Source organism: Melitaea cinxia, chromosome Z (assembly GCF_905220565.1).
Source record: "Melitaea cinxia chromosome Z, ilMelCinx1.1, whole genome shotgun sequence".
NCBI lineage: Eukaryota > Metazoa > Arthropoda > Insecta > Lepidoptera > Nymphalidae > Melitaea > Melitaea cinxia.
Window position 1 is genome coordinate 5,484,285 of NC_059424.1, and position 17,028 is coordinate 5,501,312.

At 38.4% G+C, this 17,028-nt stretch overlaps 2 protein-coding genes across 3 annotated transcripts in view; both read left to right on the forward strand.

Moving 5' to 3' along the window:
* Positions 1 to 375: 375 nt before the first annotated feature.
* Positions 376 to 15,025, forward strand: LOC123668379 (peroxiredoxin-6). The gene is made up of 5 exons (XM_045602110.1): positions 376 to 536; positions 1,258 to 1,433; positions 1,927 to 2,128; positions 3,136 to 3,208; positions 14,769 to 15,025. Exons 1-5 carry the CDS (start codon positions 451 to 453, stop codon positions 14,901 to 14,903), a joined length of 672 nt encoding a protein of 223 aa, XP_045458066.1. The 5' UTR covers positions 376 to 450; the 3' UTR covers positions 14,904 to 15,025.
* Positions 15,026 to 15,480: 455 nt separating this feature from the next.
* LOC123668723 (angiopoietin-related protein 2) overlaps positions 15,481 to 17,028 on the forward strand; it is a 90,742-nt gene continuing 89,194 nt past the window's right edge. For both annotated transcript variants that reach the window (XM_045602420.1, XM_045602419.1), the window contains exon 1: positions 15,481 to 15,737. In XM_045602420.1, coding sequence (XP_045458376.1) covers positions 15,574 to 15,737 — 164 coding nt within the window. In that variant the 5' untranslated portion in view covers positions 15,481 to 15,573. The remainder of the gene's footprint in view (positions 15,738 to 17,028) is intronic.

Sequence of the window (17,028 nt, forward strand, 5' to 3'; positions counted from 1 at the left end):
ACAATTTGGCATTTTTTGAAGGACGTTGATTCAATCGCGCAACTAGATTTAGTCTAGTGATCAGTACGGCTGCAACTAGTTTTATTGTTTGCATATGGCCATTTGGCCTTATACCTTGACAGAGGGGAACGCCTGTACATGGCTACTCCCCTCCGTGTTGCTCTTTGTTGCTTAATATATATAAATCTCGTGTCACAATGTTTGTCCTCAATGGACTCCTAAATTACTTAACCGATTTTCGTCAAATTTGCACACCGTGTGCAGTTTGATCCAACTTAAAAGATAGGCTATATTTTATTTTGATATATTATTGATCTTCTTTTTGTTTGCTTTTTGAAAATAGAATTTTTACAATTTAAAAATAATATACCTATATAATTCTGGTTTATAATTCTGTCAAAATTCTTTCTTGTATTCGATTTCTTTAAAGATAAATATAACCTATATAAAATGTTGCTCCTTGGAGATATTTTTCCTAATTTTCCTGCGAACACTACAGAGGGTGAAATTGATTTTCATAATTGGCTTGGTGAATCGTAAGTATATACTTTTTATAAAATATGTTTTACAATTAATGTCACTCTTCTTCAACCCACGAAATGTTATTAGTTTATGGACTATGACTAATAATATAACCTCTGTTTTGTTTGTCGGTTAAATTAAAAAAATGTGTTAAAATAATATAATTGAACACGTTAAACGCCGGCTTGACTTTTTATTCTTCTTTTTGGGCCACGAGGGAAACCATGTAGTCGAGACACAATTTTACCATTGGTGCCGCGGGGGCACCACATGAACGCGAGCTAGAATCAACTTAAAAAGTATGACTTAGAAAAATATGTCATATAGTGTTAGGAAAAATAAATAAGATCTCTAAGAATGGGTATGGTAGTGCAATAAAACTTATCATAAAAGATTTAGTAAATAAGGAATTTGAATTTGGCCCCATGGACTAAACAAGTGAGGCCCAACTGGTGTCCTCCATGGCGTTCAACATGTTAAATTAATTTCATTTGAACTCACATGTTCTGTAATTATAGTTTTCAAAATGCAATTCTATTGGTCACAAAGATTTTATTAGCATGCTTGGGTGTTTTGTTGGACAGGAGTAATCTATAAACTGAATACAAAAATGATTTAGAATTCATGACGGTCATAATTATATTGTAATTCATATCAGTTTATATGTTTTATTATAGTGTGTACAGTTACTGAGCTACAAAATATAATAATACAAACTGTAATAATAATTTCCAGATGGGGCATCCTCTTCTCTCATCCCTCTGACTTCACACCAGTTTGTACAACAGAACTCTCGAGAGTCATTAAGCTGATGCCTGAGTTCCAAAAACGCAATGTGAAACCCATTGGTCTCTCATGTGACACTGTATTCTCACATTTAGCTTGGTGCAAGGACATAAAAAAATATGCTGGTTAGTTTTGGTAGCAATATAGATTAAATGAAATATCTAAGTTATATTCAGATTTTTAACTTGCTGACTATAGTAGTGTCATATTTTTGTATATATTATTATTTATTAAGTCACACCAACGTCACATATGCTATAAATATATATGCATAAATATATATTTTAAGAAATATCTATTTGATATCAAATAGTTAAATACCTAACCTATATAGAAAGTGATATATTTTCACTGAGAGTATGTTTCACCAGTTGCTATTAATGCTATATGAGTGTATCCAATAGATAAAAGTTATAAAGTATTTTTCTTTTTATTACCGAATTTCACTATTTATGAGATATTTGTAAAAGTTGTTTCATTAAATAAGGAGAAATATGTCATGGTTTATGAAACTATTAATTTTAACTAAAAAATATCTAACATTTTATGATTGAATTGATTGTTATTATGTTTAACATCATATCATCATATTTAATTAAAAATTAATATAAACTTCAGGATGCCATGAAGATGAGAAATTTCCATATCCCATAATCGAAGACAAAGGCAGGAATATTGCAATGAAACTAGGTATGCTGGACAAAGATGAGCTGGATACAGTTGGAATGCCTCTTACTTGTCGTGCTGTATTCATTGTGGACCCTAACAAGAAGTACAGACTCTCCATGTTATATCCTGCAACAACTGGTAGAAACTTTGAGTAAGTGTTAAACTAAGCGTGATATATATTAAACATCTACAAGCTGGTATAAACTGTTGCTGATAAAGTTATCCACACGCTATATGAGCAGGAAGTCAATTTGACAGACATAAGATTAGCTTAAGACATTGGCCATGACTATTAATATAACGAAGAACAGGTGTTAGTTTATTTATAAATTCCGAAACTAAATTTTTTTGATTTGGTTGATTCAGCCTGTAGCGTCTCACTGCCATCATCTGCCTGCCTCTATCCATGTAGTAGAAGGATATAATTTACATTTTTACTAACTACATTATACACATACCTTATTTACTACATATAACTTATTTTAATAAATTTTTAAATAAATATTAGTTATAGTAATAGGATTGATTGTAACCATCATTAGGTTATTGTGGTTTATTTTTATTATTTTTGTTCAGTTAAACTTTGGAACCGTAACCTTAAATAACATTTCTAGAACCACAGTCAAAAATAATGACACAATTGCCCCAAGTTTTCTAGAATGAAGACTATTTGTTAAACTATGAATTTAAAAATTTCAAAATTTGTCGACTTTGAAAGGCCCTCCTTTAAAAAAAAATTGTACTAAAGTGCCTTGGCAAGTTCCATTAAAAGTTTGCGCATTTAATCAGAATTGTAAAATGGTTCAATATTTGTTAATTTCATACTAAAAAAAAACGAGTAAAAAAATACATAATCAAGTAACCCGATTTTTGCTAACCCATTTTACTCAGTAAATACTACTATACTATGTTCGGGGATAACTTCGTCGTTTATGAACCGATTTTGATAATTCAAGCAGCACAATTATAGGTGCCATTTGCGTTGATAAAAGTCCCAATAATATTTTTTCTCATATACATATCTTCAATGTTAAGACTGGAATCTGTTACATTTTTATTATATGTACTGATATACCAAATCCTTTTTTACAATTTACATTTAGATATTTTGTTTTTAAGTTCTAAATATTAAAACAAATTTTTATTACTTTGTTACAGTGAGATTCTTCGAGTCATTGATTCCTTGCAGTTGACGGACAAGAATAAAGTCGCTACTCCTGTTGATTGGAAGGTAAGGAGAATGAATAATAAAGTAATAAAAAGGCTATCTGATTTCTTACATTTTACACAACAATTTCTGTCATAAAAACGACAGATAACTTTAAGATTATCTGAGTAGTAATTTTTGACCTGGACAAAGCTCCTTGTGTTAGCATATTAAATTATCGCTTGAAGTTGTTATTAAAAACATTTGCTATCATGATCAAATACTTACTCTTGGTAGGTTTAATAATCCATCAACTTGCAGCAGTACTATATGGGCATCGGCGCTAATTCTTCTACTATATATATATATCTATATGTGATATCTGTATGCAATGTGTAGAAAAAGGTAAAGCTTACTTCAGTTATATACAAATTGGTTTACATAGTTTGGTTCTTTACTTTGTTACTTTGAGTAAAAATATTGATTCTCAAAAGCTTCCTTTTCAGTTTTCCTTTTTCGCTTTCTCGTATTTTACATAATTTTATTAAGAATTTTCAAATTTTTAATATTAACCGTAAATTTTGTATGAACATAGAGCCGTCGGATTATTTGTTATCATAGCTACTTGGTGGTTTTACTCATGGTAAGAAAATTACCTGCCAACCTGCTATGGAACAGTGATAGATTAGGATTAACATTCTCTTATATGAAGAAAACGCTCTTGCTCAGCTATATATGGTTTTGTTTATATGCTGATTCTGTTCAGTTCAATATTGCAAAATCAATATTATAAAATTATAATTTATATATTTTAAAGAAGCCGAAGCCGGCCCGACACGAGCACAGGGGCGTTACTGGCGCATTAGGTAGCGCGTCCTACGCACCCCTGTTCGTCGCCTGCGGACGGAGGCCTCGTCAGCGGCCTCCTCTCATCCGCTCGTCATTCTCCTTCTGGGACATTACTGTCTCGCAGAAGGAGACCATCGTTTTCCAGGACTCGTCGTGGCCGAGCGTCGCAGTGATGACGCTTGGAAGTGACAAGCCCCCTCCGAGGACTGTCGTCAGATTGCGACGCAGCGGCGCCCATCTCGGGCACACCTCGAGGGTGTGCTGGGCCGAGTCCACCGGCGCGCCACAATCGTGACATCCAGTCGTCGGCTCCCTTTGGACCGTCCAACACAAGTACTCACCAAAGCAGCCGTGCCCGGTGAGAACTTGCGTCAGACGGAAGGTGAGGGGTTTGTGCTTACGGCGCATCCACCGCTCAAGGACCGGGCGCAAGGCAGCCGTTACGCGTGTGCCATACGGCTGCTCCGTCAGGTCCTCCCCCCACCTCCGCATTAGTGCTTCTTGTCCTATCCGGTGCACCCGTAGGATCCCGTCCAACGTGGGATTCTCACCGAGAACCCTCCTACCCGAGACGTATGAGCAGATCTCGGCAAGGACCTCCACCACAAGCTCCCTCGGGGGGTTGCCGGCTATAGCAGTAGCTGCAGCCCACGATACCGTACGGTACCCCCGGATCACCCTCACCGCAATGATCCTCTGCGCAGACCGCAGCGCGGCCTTTTTCCTCGAGTAAGGCGATCCGCCCAAACCGGGGCACCGTACGTCGCCATACCCCGCCAGACTCCGGAATATAGCTATCTGCAGGTGGCGCTGGGTCCTCCGAGGTTCGTGAGGAGTATGCCCAGTCCACTCGCCACCTTCACGACCTTCGGTCCCACCATAGCGAAGTGTGGGCCGAAGGTCCACCCTCCGTCAAGGGTGAGCTCCAGATATTTGATTTGGGAGCTCATCCTGACCCCCCCTCTCCGATCTGCAGGGTAGCCCCCGGTGGCCCCCTTGCGTCCGGTCCCGCGGAAGAGCAGGGCTTCGGTCTTGTCAATTCTGACACACTGAGGAGACGGGCTCGCAGAACCCAGTCGTAACCAATGTCCCGTAAGATCGGGTCTAGCACCGATCCTTGCGGGACACCACAGCCGACTCGCCGCCACTCCACGGACCCCAACCGATTCTCGAGGCCTACTTTCCGATCGGAGAGGTACGCCCCCAACAGCCTCCCTAGATACGGGGGCACTCCGAAGAATTTCAGTGGCAAACTTCCAGTGTGTTCCACTCTCATCAAAATCGGCTTAGCAGTTCCGTAAACCTTCCTCTTGAACCGCATGAAAATCCGTTCAGTAGATTTTGAGGGACTGATCACATACGCTTTTGGAGACTTTGTTTTATACACTAACTGTTGCCCGCGACTACGTCCGCGTGGTTATGAAGATATGCATTACTATTAAGATGTTTAACGCAAATTATTTTTTTATTTAAGTCACTTGAAATTCTTATCACATTGAGTATAGTTCGCGTCATGTAAAAAGAACGCTGAAGGAAAATGGAGGGGGTGCGTTTGCGCATGCGTATACTCGCGCACAAAAGTACTATTGTTTTATTTTTTAATTAGGCTTTCACTCGCGGCTTCCTATAATGGTTATTGGTAGATACATTAAAAATAATAAAAAAATACCGGTGCGAATACTTCGGACTAAATAAGTATAATAATTATCACTTTACAAAATTACATTTTTTTTTCAAACAAAAGCATTAACAAATTTTTTAGTTATTGAAATGTCGTATTCAAAAATATTAATTATCTGTACTCTCGATATTCGTATCTTAATAGTTTTTATGTATTTAAAATGATAAATTGATATTTTTTTTTTAGTTATATAAATAATAAATGGAGCTTTACAAGTGTCCGTATGCTAATGTGTTGTGAAAGTAAGTGATAAATGCGGAAAAAACGTGAATTACGATCGACAGTGGTTTGTTTATAAAATAAGATTGTTTCAAAAAATGGACAGTACGAAAAAGTTTTTTCAAGAGTTGGCAGCACTGTAAATCGCCTTTTGCGCATTTTGACAACCAGCGTTCTTTTTACATGACGCGAATTATATATTATAAATAATTTTTCTCACTTCTCAATGTAAAACTATTTCGTAATTTAAAACTTGTGCGCGATAATAATTTGAGTCGACGTCGAACTGTCAACAGCTGTCAACCAATAGCACACCGGCAAGCATGCGACATGTGATAAACACTCCCGTCCCCCTACCCCTTACCACCAAATAGACCGATAAATCGCTTCTGCGCAGCTTCAAGGCCAGCGTTCTTTTTACATGACGCGAACTATAACTTTTTAAAAAGGCACAATTTAGCATAATTTAATAGTTGTATTTATAAAAACCTCTCTATACATCATATTCTTAGTTTTAATTTTAGGCTGCAATATAAATAACCTATCAGGCGAACTTATAGCTGCTGTATATGTTTCATACAAACTATCAACCCCAATTAAACCCCCTTAGTCGTGAAATATCGCAAAATCCGTTCTTAGCGGACGTCTACTAACTATAATCTACCTCCCTAAAACCTCTGGGGTGTTCCTTCGACACGCCTGGGCGGAATCACAGGGACACAGTTGCACTTCCGCGATACCGCTAGCGGTTGCCTTTCAAGCTCGACGCGATTCGTAACTCCTGAGAGGCTCCCTCGAACACTAAGGTCGCCTCCCTCCTCAGGACCGTGCAATGAGGACGATACATACCCCGATCTATCGCCCACTGGTCCGGCGTTACGGCGGCAGATTGGCCAAGCCCGGCGTCGCCGACCGCACCTTCCGCGACGAATCAGGAGCGAGTTTGGATCTTGTTCTCGCTCCCGTTCTGCCGCTTCCTTCTGCAGCATAATGGAATTGCATAAGGAGGAAACTGCTATCCATTTTTCCTCACTGTCGACCATAGCCCTATTAAAGCCGACAGCGAGAGATCCAGCCCAACAACTGCCGATAAGGCGGCACGCTCTTCACTCCACGCTGGACAGTCCGCGCGCGTGTGCTCCGCCGTGTCCTCGGCGCCGACGTCGCAGTGATGACACTCCGACGTTGGCTCCCGCCCCAGCACTCGGCAAAAGTAGCGGCCGAAGCAGCCATGCCCAGTCAATACCTGTGCCAAGTGGAACGACACCGCACCGTGTCTCCTTTCAACCCATTCACGCAGGCAGGGCCGAATCGCCGCAACCAGCTCCCGACTCACCTCTGAATTTTCAAGGATGGCCGACCACTTCCGAAAGAGGTTGTCACGAGCAACTTTCCTCCATCGCACGACCTCTTGCGGAAGAGATGGTTCCTTTCTCAGGCGCGCTTCTGTCATGCGCCAGAAGACAGTTGCGAGGACTTCAGCTTCCAAGTCTCACGGAGGGCTGCTGGTGAGAAGGCACGATGCGGTGTAGGACACGTACGGTACGCTCGTGCGGCTCGCAGAGCGATAGCACGCTGCGGCCGTCGCAGCAATGGCACATTTCTGGCGCAGAGATCGTCCGCCCAAATCGGTGCACCATAAAGCGCCATCGAGCGCACAACTCCGACGTAAAGGCGTCTACATTTGTCGTCAGGCCCTTCGAGGTTTGGCAGGAGACGTCCGAGTGCCCCAGCAGTGGCCAGAAGCTTCGGAGCTAGCCGCCGGAAGTGCTCGTCGAACTTCCATCGACTATCGAGAACGATTCCCAGGTACTTCATCGTCGACCCAACGGCGATAGAAGTACCTCCGACTACTATAGACGTTCCGGATTGTGGAGCGCCTCTGGGCCCGTGGAAGGCTAGGACCTCCGTTTTCTCTAACGCTACGTCCAACCCGCCTCCCTGCCAAATTTCATCTTTTTTCATCCTGGATGGATAGACCCTCCAGCGGTTTTTGATTTCTCTTGATGAGTGAGTCAGTGACCTTTCTCTTTTATATATGTAGATTACGATGCATCATTTGGACACCTCCTCACCATCAATAGAGCATACATTTTAAATTTCAACTCTCTTCAAAAACATAGGACTTACATACAAACTTCCAAGCCCCGTTTTACCCCCTTAGGGGTCGAGTTTTGTAAAATCCGTTCTAAGCGGATGCCTACGTCTTATAAGGGGCCTAACTGCTAAATTTCAAGTTTGTAGGTGTTATAGTTTCGGAGATTTCGTGCTCAGTGAGTCAACCTACGATCCCCCGTTTTAACACCAAAAAGGAATTGATTTCTAAAGATACATTATTTGGACACCTTTTCACCATCTATAGAGCTTACATTTTAAATTTCAAGTCTCTAACTTCAAAAACATAGGACTTTCATACAAACTTCCAGCCCCCGTTTTACCCCCTTAGGGGTTGAGTTTCGTAAAATCCGTTCTTAGCGAATGCCTACGTCTTATAAGGAGCCTACTTGCCAAATTTCAAGTTTGTAGGTGTTATAGTTTCGGAGATTTCGTGATGAGTGACCTTTGGCTTTTATATATATATATATATATATATATATATATATATATATATATATATATAGATTAATAGATAATATAGTATAGATTATATATATATATATATATTGATTATTCATAGTAGTGCTCTTGTGTGTATTTAATATAATAGGTTAATTCATTATTAATAATTGTGTTTGCAGGCAAACGAAAAAAAAATTAACTGCAATTACATCGACCGAAAAAATAGTCACGAAATACGCATAGATCTCGATGAAATATGACCACATGACTTGACAAACATCGGCTTTCGATTAAGTTAAAAATCATCAAAATCGGTACACCCAGTAAAAAGTTGCGGATTTTCGAGAGTTTCCCTCGATTTCTCTGTGATCCTATCATGAGATCCTGGTTTACTTATCATGGTACCACACCAGGGATATCTCCTTTCCAACAAAAAAGAATTATCAAAATCTTTTCATAAACGACGAAGTTATCCCCAAACATACATTAGCTCGCAGATGGCAATTTTTTCCGAGTTACTGTGACAATTATCGTTACATTATAGACAATTCACACACTTTCTTTAAAAATTATAGCCCATGTGCTATTTTTATGTATAAACTATATTATTGTAAGCTTTCATTAAAATACATTCGGTAGTTTTTGCGTGAAAGAGGAACAAACATCCATACAACCATACATCTATACATCCATACATCATCTATACATACATACAAAACTTTCGCGTTTATAATATTACTAGCTGACCCGGCGAACTTCGTATCGCCTAACACAAACCTTATCGTATGGTATTAAAGTTCAAATTGACTTTTAAGTATTATCACAAATCTTTTGTATGGGAATATAGAAACGTGTTGTTTTTAGACTTTTTCAGGAAATTTAAATTTTTTTTTTTTTAGAATTTTTCTCTCCGTAAGAACCATCATCGTACTTCAAGGAATATTTTAAAAAAAGAATTAGCGAAATCGGTCCAACCGTTCTCGAGTTTTGCGCATAGCAACACATTCAGCGATTCATTTTTATATATATATATCATATATATAGAGTTTCCACCGGCCGAATTTAGTAACCTCCTCCTTTTTTGAAGTCGGTTAAAAAAGACTTCATCCAAACCGGAAGCGAATCATTTTAACTCTCTTTTACTTCTTTACGATTTACTAAAAATACCGAGCTGAGCTCGGTCACCCAGGTACTTATCTATTAATTGTAAACCAATGTTTAACTGAAATGTGAAATTTGAAATTCTTTTCTCCTGACACATCTTCTAAAGAACATTTTTTCCAACGTGCGGGTTAGATAGTTAGGTAGTTAAGTTTAAGTTGAACGGTGGTAATGTGACAATGAAATATGACAGAAGAGACTGAGTTACTCAAGTCACGGATAGTTAATTTTTAACTATAAACCTTACCGTAACCGTAACCGATGGAGTGTAATCGGTTAGAGTGAAATTACTTTCGAAATGACAGGTTAGATTTTGTGAATTATTGTAGAAGTGTATTTTTTTATTAATTGTGATTAATTATTGTTAGAATGACAATCTCTAACTTTTAATGACAAGCTCTTAAAGTCTCTAAAATTGAGATTATAAAAATGTTTATTTGTATACGTACGTACCTAACATACGAAGAAACCTTAGCTACTTGAGAGGTGAATATTTTTTAAAAATATAATCTTTAATTTTAAAAGTACTCTTTTATTGACATATATAACACACATCTGGTAATACGTTGCCCGAAATTTGGAGCAGCCCGACTAGAGAAGTACCCCAACGTTATAGAAGATAACAGCTAAATATTACTGCTTTCAAACAGTGTTGTGTTCCTGTGGCTAGTAAGGTGCCAGCATCAATAGGTTACGGATCATACGTTTGTTTGTTGCCACCTTTTTATTATAAAAAAAATATGACATTCATTGTTGAGAAAACTGACTATGTATTGAAGGATGCGTGCGTCGTTATAGAAATGTCTAGAATTAATAATGTATTCATATGGATCAGTGGACTGAATCATGTGGTCACGATAACTACACAAACTAAATGGTGTATGTTAAACGACAAAGAAGTAGGGTAATTATATTTACTAGTGGTCGCCCAGAGGTCGAAACTCGACCATAATTAAAATATTAAATTAAAGAAAACCAAAAAATAATGAAAATAAAGAACCCTTTTTAAAAAATTTCAGTTTGAATACAGACTGACAATCAACAAAAAAAGCATAATAAGCGTGAGTGTGTGTCAAATAGATGGTAGTGTGTGTAATGTTTTTCTAATTGATCTAATGTACTTTTTATGCACAATTTTAAAAAAATATGAGCATTCCGCACTTCTTCCTATATAAACTAAAGTGTGCGAAATTTCATACTCCTCCGTCCGCGTAATCTTAGGCAAAATTTGATGGTCTACTTATATCCAAAACTATGCAACTAACATACACACTCAGATTTTCTGGAGCACAATAAAATGCTATTTTATTTATATCGTAAAATATTAGATTCATTCGTAAACTCAAAAAGCGAAATCAATTAAACATTTTTTTTTTTTCATAAAATTGATTTTTTATTTTTATTTTAAATGCCACGGGCGAAAATGGGCCTGAAGTTTACGTTACATCATTGAAATATTTATCAATATTCGTTTCAAGTTTTTCATTTCCAATGGCGAAACGATTCATTATTTTACCATGGGATAGTAAATTGATTAATAAATTGAAACACTTGTTTTCCTGTGCCTTAGCAAATTTTTCTTTCCTATAGAGAATTAGAGACACTTCAAATGTTGCTAGGCGAGAAATACGAATTATTGGATTACCGATTCGTTTTTTTTCTTGTCTTTATTTTTAAGGTTTTTTATTATGTACTTATGTTGCATAATAAGAGTATGCAATACTATCGTGATTTACAATGGGAATAATGGTTTTATCTAAAAAAAAAAGAGATTCTAAGTATAAAAAACGACTACTTCTATTTTTTAAGGTGGCAATCGAAAGCATATGAAAATTAAGTCAGGTGTAAGTCAAGTGCCAAAGTCATTCGCTCGTTTTGCTCTCAACTTGCGGCAGTGAATATTTTTGTGTTTTGTGCATTTTGTTTGATCTTTTGGTTTTCTTTCACCACTTTCGCTACGTTTAACAACAACAGCACAACAACTACACACAACGACGTTTTTTACATATTAATTCACAATTCTCGAAGAGGAAGGGACGCCATTCAAGCTTATTATTGTAATTGTGTTGTAGGGAGACGAACGGTAGTTTGCTGTTGCCATGTAATGTCCGTAATATTGTACCTAGACTGGGCAAGACATCTAGAAAATCTAATATCTAATAATTTATTATAATTAATAAATAAATGTTAAAAATAATTAACCATTTTTTTTATTAAACTCTCCCCTATATTATTGACAAATGAAAAATAACAAATACATAGATTCAATATTGTAATAAACATGCTTTATCATTAAACTGTAGGGTGTCCATAATCGTGTATCATTACAGCCTATACAGTCCACTGCTGGACATAGGCCTCCACAAGTTTACGTCAAAAATAACGTGAACTCATGTGTTTTGCCCATAGTCACCACGCTGGGCAGGCGGGTTGGTGACCGCAGTACTGGCTTTGTCGCACCAAAGACGCTGCTGCCCGTCTTCGGCCTGTGTATTTCAAAGCCAGCAGTTGGATGGTTATCCCGCCATCGGTCGGCTTCTTAAGTTCCAAGATGATTGTGGAACCTTGTTATCCCTTAGTCGCCTCTTACGACACCCACGGGAAGAGAGGGGGTGGCTAAATTCTTTAGTGCCGTAGCCACACAGCACATAATCGTGTAATTGTACTTTAAATAATACAAGTACTGAGTGACTATAACGATTTGAGGTTATTTTTTTTACTAAACAAAGTCATCTTGTAACTCTTTTCTCCCATGGAGCATAGCCCGTTCCATTGCACGTTGAGCGACTTTAAACTTGTGGACCAGTCCTTTCGTCAGTGTCCACGTCTCGGTTCCGTATGTTAACACAGGCAAGATGCATTGCTCGAACACTTTTGTCTTCAAGCATTGCGGAAGTTTCGAAGTGAAGACTCAACGATTCCTGCCAAACGCCGCCCAGCCCAACCGAATCCTCCCATCGGCCTCCTTCTCGAAGTTGTTGCGGCCTAGTTGGATAGTATGGCCTAGGTAAATATAATCCTGAACAACTTCGAGAAGGGTACCATCGACTGAAACTGGTCTCGGTGTGACTTGGTTTTTAAACATAATTATCGTTTTGCCCAAGTTCATACCGAGATCTACTCGTCGTGAGGACTCCTTTAGGCTGCCCAGCAATTGGCCTAGCTCATCCAACGTCTCCGCAAAGAATACGATATCGTCGGCGAAACGGAGGTGAGAGATGTATTCGCCGTTGACGTTGATGCCTCGTTCCCCCAAATCCAAGTCAAGGTCTTACAAGACATCCTCCAGCGCAGTGGTAAACAGTTTCGGTGATATTACATCTCCCTGTCTTACCCCACGCCGGATGAAAATGGGTCTCGTTCTCTGGTCCTGGATATGAACGGTCATCGTTGCCGCGTCGTACATACATCTCAGTACCTCGGTATATCGCCAATCGGTATGACATCTCTGCAGAGAGCCCAGAACAGCCCAGGTCGACAGAGTCGAATGCTTTCTCGTAGTCCACAAATGCCATACACAGTGGTTGATTATATTCTTCTGTCTTTTGAATAATCTGCCGAACAGTATGGATGTGGTCTACGGTGCTGTAGCCATTTCGAAACCCAGCCTGCTCTGGTGGTTGGAATTCGTCGAGTCTTCTGGCGAGACGATTCGTAACAACCCTCGAAAACAGTTTATAGACGTGGCTCAGAAGTAAGATCGGTCTGTAATTCTTCAACAGAGACTTATCGCCTCTCTTAAAGAACAGCACCAACACACTCCTGGACCACGCCTCCGGCGCAGTACCTCGGTTGATGACGGCGTTAAAGAGTCTTGTCAAGGCTTTTAGGACAGGTCGCCCTGTAGCTTTAAGGAGCTCAGTCGTAACTCCTTCATCCCCGGGGCCCTTCCGTTTTTAAGCTGTCCGAGCGCTGTACTAATCTCATCTTCTTCGAAGTCCGGAATACACTCCTAATAATGGCGCAACAATGGTGCCCGTGGATCTTCGGCGTCCCAAGTCGCAGAGGCACGCGTGCGCTCGCAGAGTATAGCTGTCCATAAAATATCAACCTCTTCTTGGATCTGAGGGCGAGAGTAAACCGTTCTGCCATCCGCTGTTTTGAGCTTCGCAAGAAGGCTTCTCCCCAATGGTTTTTGGAAATAAATAATTAAATAATAAAAAAATTAATGCAGGCTCTTTGTAGTTTGCGGTAATTATATGTATTACAGCATGTTTTATGTATTTCATCTTACTCGTTCTTTCAAATATTTTGTAATATGAACGAAATTGTTGCTCCAGATAAAGTATTAATTGCAAAGATTTTATCAAGTTACGATGACATTTATTTGATAATGATGATTACATTACAAGTATATCGATTATTCTAAATTTACTGCACGTACGTTCTCGTTTTAACTTTTCTTTTTTAAATAATATAGTGAATATACTTATAGGAGACGTAAGCTAAAGTTTATTAAATTCTCTTTTTAGGTCTTAGTCCATAAATCTAAATTTTACTATTCGATTCTCGCTCGAATTGGATTTTTGTATTTGTACAAAAATTTCTTTAAGGTTTCTATGTCTGTCGTTGTGGGTCGACCGTGCCTCGGAGAGCACGTCAAGCCGTCGGTCCCGGTTGTTATCATAGATATCTGATAGCGATCATTACTCATAGTAGGGAACGTATACGCCAACCCGCAGTGGAACAGACCGGTGGGTTAAGCTCCAATCTTCCTCTTACGTGAAGAAAGAGGCCCAGCAGTACAGGCTGAATCATATACTTTTATCAAAACGAATAAGAAAGGTTATATTTCATTTTATGTGGCATTAAATTATTCTTTAATTTAGTTTTTATTTCATAAAGCTAGGTCAGGTACTTTTGAAGACATTGAAGATTTTCTTTTTTCTTTGCGGTCCATTGTAAGTAATATGTGGATCGTAGTGCAAGATTTAGCCGTCAGTTCGATTCGGACCTATTAAAGTATTTCCCGCTAAAGTAAATATATTTCTTACATTTAATTAAACATTGCCAAGCATCCTTTTTACAATTAGCGCTAAAGGAAATAAATAGTAATTAAGTCTATTTGCCATGACATAAAAAGAATGTTTCTTGCATTCAAACGTAGTTCTAACGTTGTCGTTGCGTAACAAGACACGACATGTTAAGTAAATACGCACTATTTCTCTATTTTAGATGGGCGATGACTGCATGGTTCTACCTACGGTTCCAGAAGAACAAGTACCAAAGATGTTCCCGCAGGGAGTCACTGTGCATCCGTTGCCATCTGGAAAATCTTATCTTAGGAAGACTCCGTGCCCTAAAGTTTAATAAAAGCGTTATAAAGTTTAATTATAATTTGATGTTCAAGTTTTCTGATTTATTGTGATAAATTTTAAGCATTTATAGGTCTGAACTATAGTATTTTTTTAAAATAAACGATGTAAGTTCAACTTTGTGTTTTTTTCTACTGAGCCTTAATTTTAATACAATTTTTATTTGTACTCGTGTGTTCATTTCAGATTTTAAAACATACATACAAATGAATGCCTCTGCGATATTATTAAGAACCTAAATAAAACTTGTCCGGTCTCATAAAGTTGCGTCAAGGCAATTGAGCTCGAAAATTGTCTCGTGAATTTTCGAAGTCTGATTTTTAAACTCCAACCATTCACACCTACCGCCGTTTTTGTAATCGTTGCGATCGAATCTCGAGATTGCGAAGTGAGCCAATACGGTGTACAGACTACCCCAGTGAGAGAATTATTATGAAAGGACGTTATCTAGTTTAAGGATTGGCATAGCAGCTGGCCCGTCGACCGACCGCATACGAATAGTAGTGAAAGCCTTCGCTTTCATCGTAGTGGGGCGCGCGGCCGCCGGTGGCGTTGTAGATCGAGGCACAACAAAAGTGAAGGTGGTTGGAGGCGAGTAGCTCACGGCGAGTCGGTAACTCGCTAGCGTGACTGTAAGTCGTGTCGCGTTCGTGCCCGTTCCCGTGATGTACAGGTGGTGGTTGGTGGTGGTGCTGGCGGCAGGCGCGACGGCGGCGGGGACCCGTCTGCCGCGGACGTCTCAGCCTGCGCCTTCTCCCGCGCCCTCTTCGGCAACTCGATTGCCCCAAAGGAACTTTACAATTTCATCCCGTTCTTCCGTTAGAAACAGGTTAGTTCGAATCTCAGTTAGCAACTTCCCGCAAAACCCTTTCATCCCATTTAATGAACGAAATTGATATTATTAATAGCAGCGTAAAACGACAAAGGACGGCGGCGAAGGTCTTTCAAATATTTGCACATAATTTGTTTTGAGTTTACCTACTCTGTACATAGTTATCTGTAAATGTGTCATAGCAACTTTTAAAGTTCATCTTTGATCAGAATTAATGGCTTTCAATTAAGCTTATTACAATGTAGCAGTCTTCTTCGATTTATTTATTAAATACGAATTTTCATTAAATTTATATTTTTGAGAAAACTTGATCTTACCATAGTGTTATGGATATTATAACTAAACATTTATTTTGACGGCTATTGACACACTATCGTAGCCTTGGAAAATCTGATCTAACTTATATTTTAAAAGCATTTTGAAAATTATCTTTTATAGCGTCTTAAAACATAATGGCCATTCCACAGCCTCTCGATCGTGTACGACTTGACCTATAATAGGTGCGTGAATGAATTACTAGCTGGACCCCGCGGTTTCCCCCGCTTTGATTTGAGGAAAAAATAACCTTCCTTTTTAAATAGCTTAAATTTTTTTGTTGTGGATGCCGATAGAGCAAGCAATTTTATCGCTTATATCAATTACTTTATAAAGCGAGTAATTGTGAAGTTTTTTCTAAAAAGGGAGACAAAATCTTAACAAATCTTAATAAATAAGGATCATGATGAATTACAAACACCTCAGCTGAGTTTTAAGGCAGAAAATCGCCCTATTTACTACTTTTATATTTTACAGAGCATTGCAACTAACAAATCAAATAGTAGTGAGCATTTTATAAAATCTTTTGTTGATCATTATTTACTTCTTAACTTACTTGTTTCTATGTGAACTATGTAATAATCGTGATTCGTATCTGCTTACAAATTTTATTTTTATTTTTGCATAATAAATAGTACCAATTTATGTTGTTTGCAAGTTATTGTCTTACATTACCTGCTACGCACGACTTCGTTATGACTTATTTTGACATTTCAATTTAATTTATTTCTTTACAAATCTGATAATTTGTTATTAAAATTTGGTATACGGTCTTTCTAGTTTTTTCAACCAAACGCAGCAATGACTGCCACTTTTTAGAGTTAACTAATAGGCCTATGAAATATATTGTTGAATTATATTTTGTAATGTTCGTAATTTGTAACAATAAAACAGCCTTAAAAGTTACTTAAATATCAGTCAAAATGTAAATTTTTTCAGTGAAATCTGCCGAAAATAAGTCGCAATACGTCAA

What these genes read in the sequence shown, in the direction of transcription:
- LOC123668379 (XM_045602110.1), top strand. Translation starts at nt 451, where the DNA reads ATGTTGCTCCTTGGAGATATTTTTCCTAATTTTCCTGCGAACACTACA. An exon ending in ACAACTGGTAGAAACTTTGA is followed by an intron (nt 2,129 to 3,135) that starts GTAAGTGTTAAA and finishes ACTTTGTTACAG; the next exon opens with TGAGATTCTTCGAGTCATTG. An exon ending in CTACTCCTGTTGATTGGAAG is followed by an intron (nt 3,209 to 14,768) that starts GTAAGGAGAATG and finishes TCTCTATTTTAG; the next exon opens with ATGGGCGATGACTGCATGGT.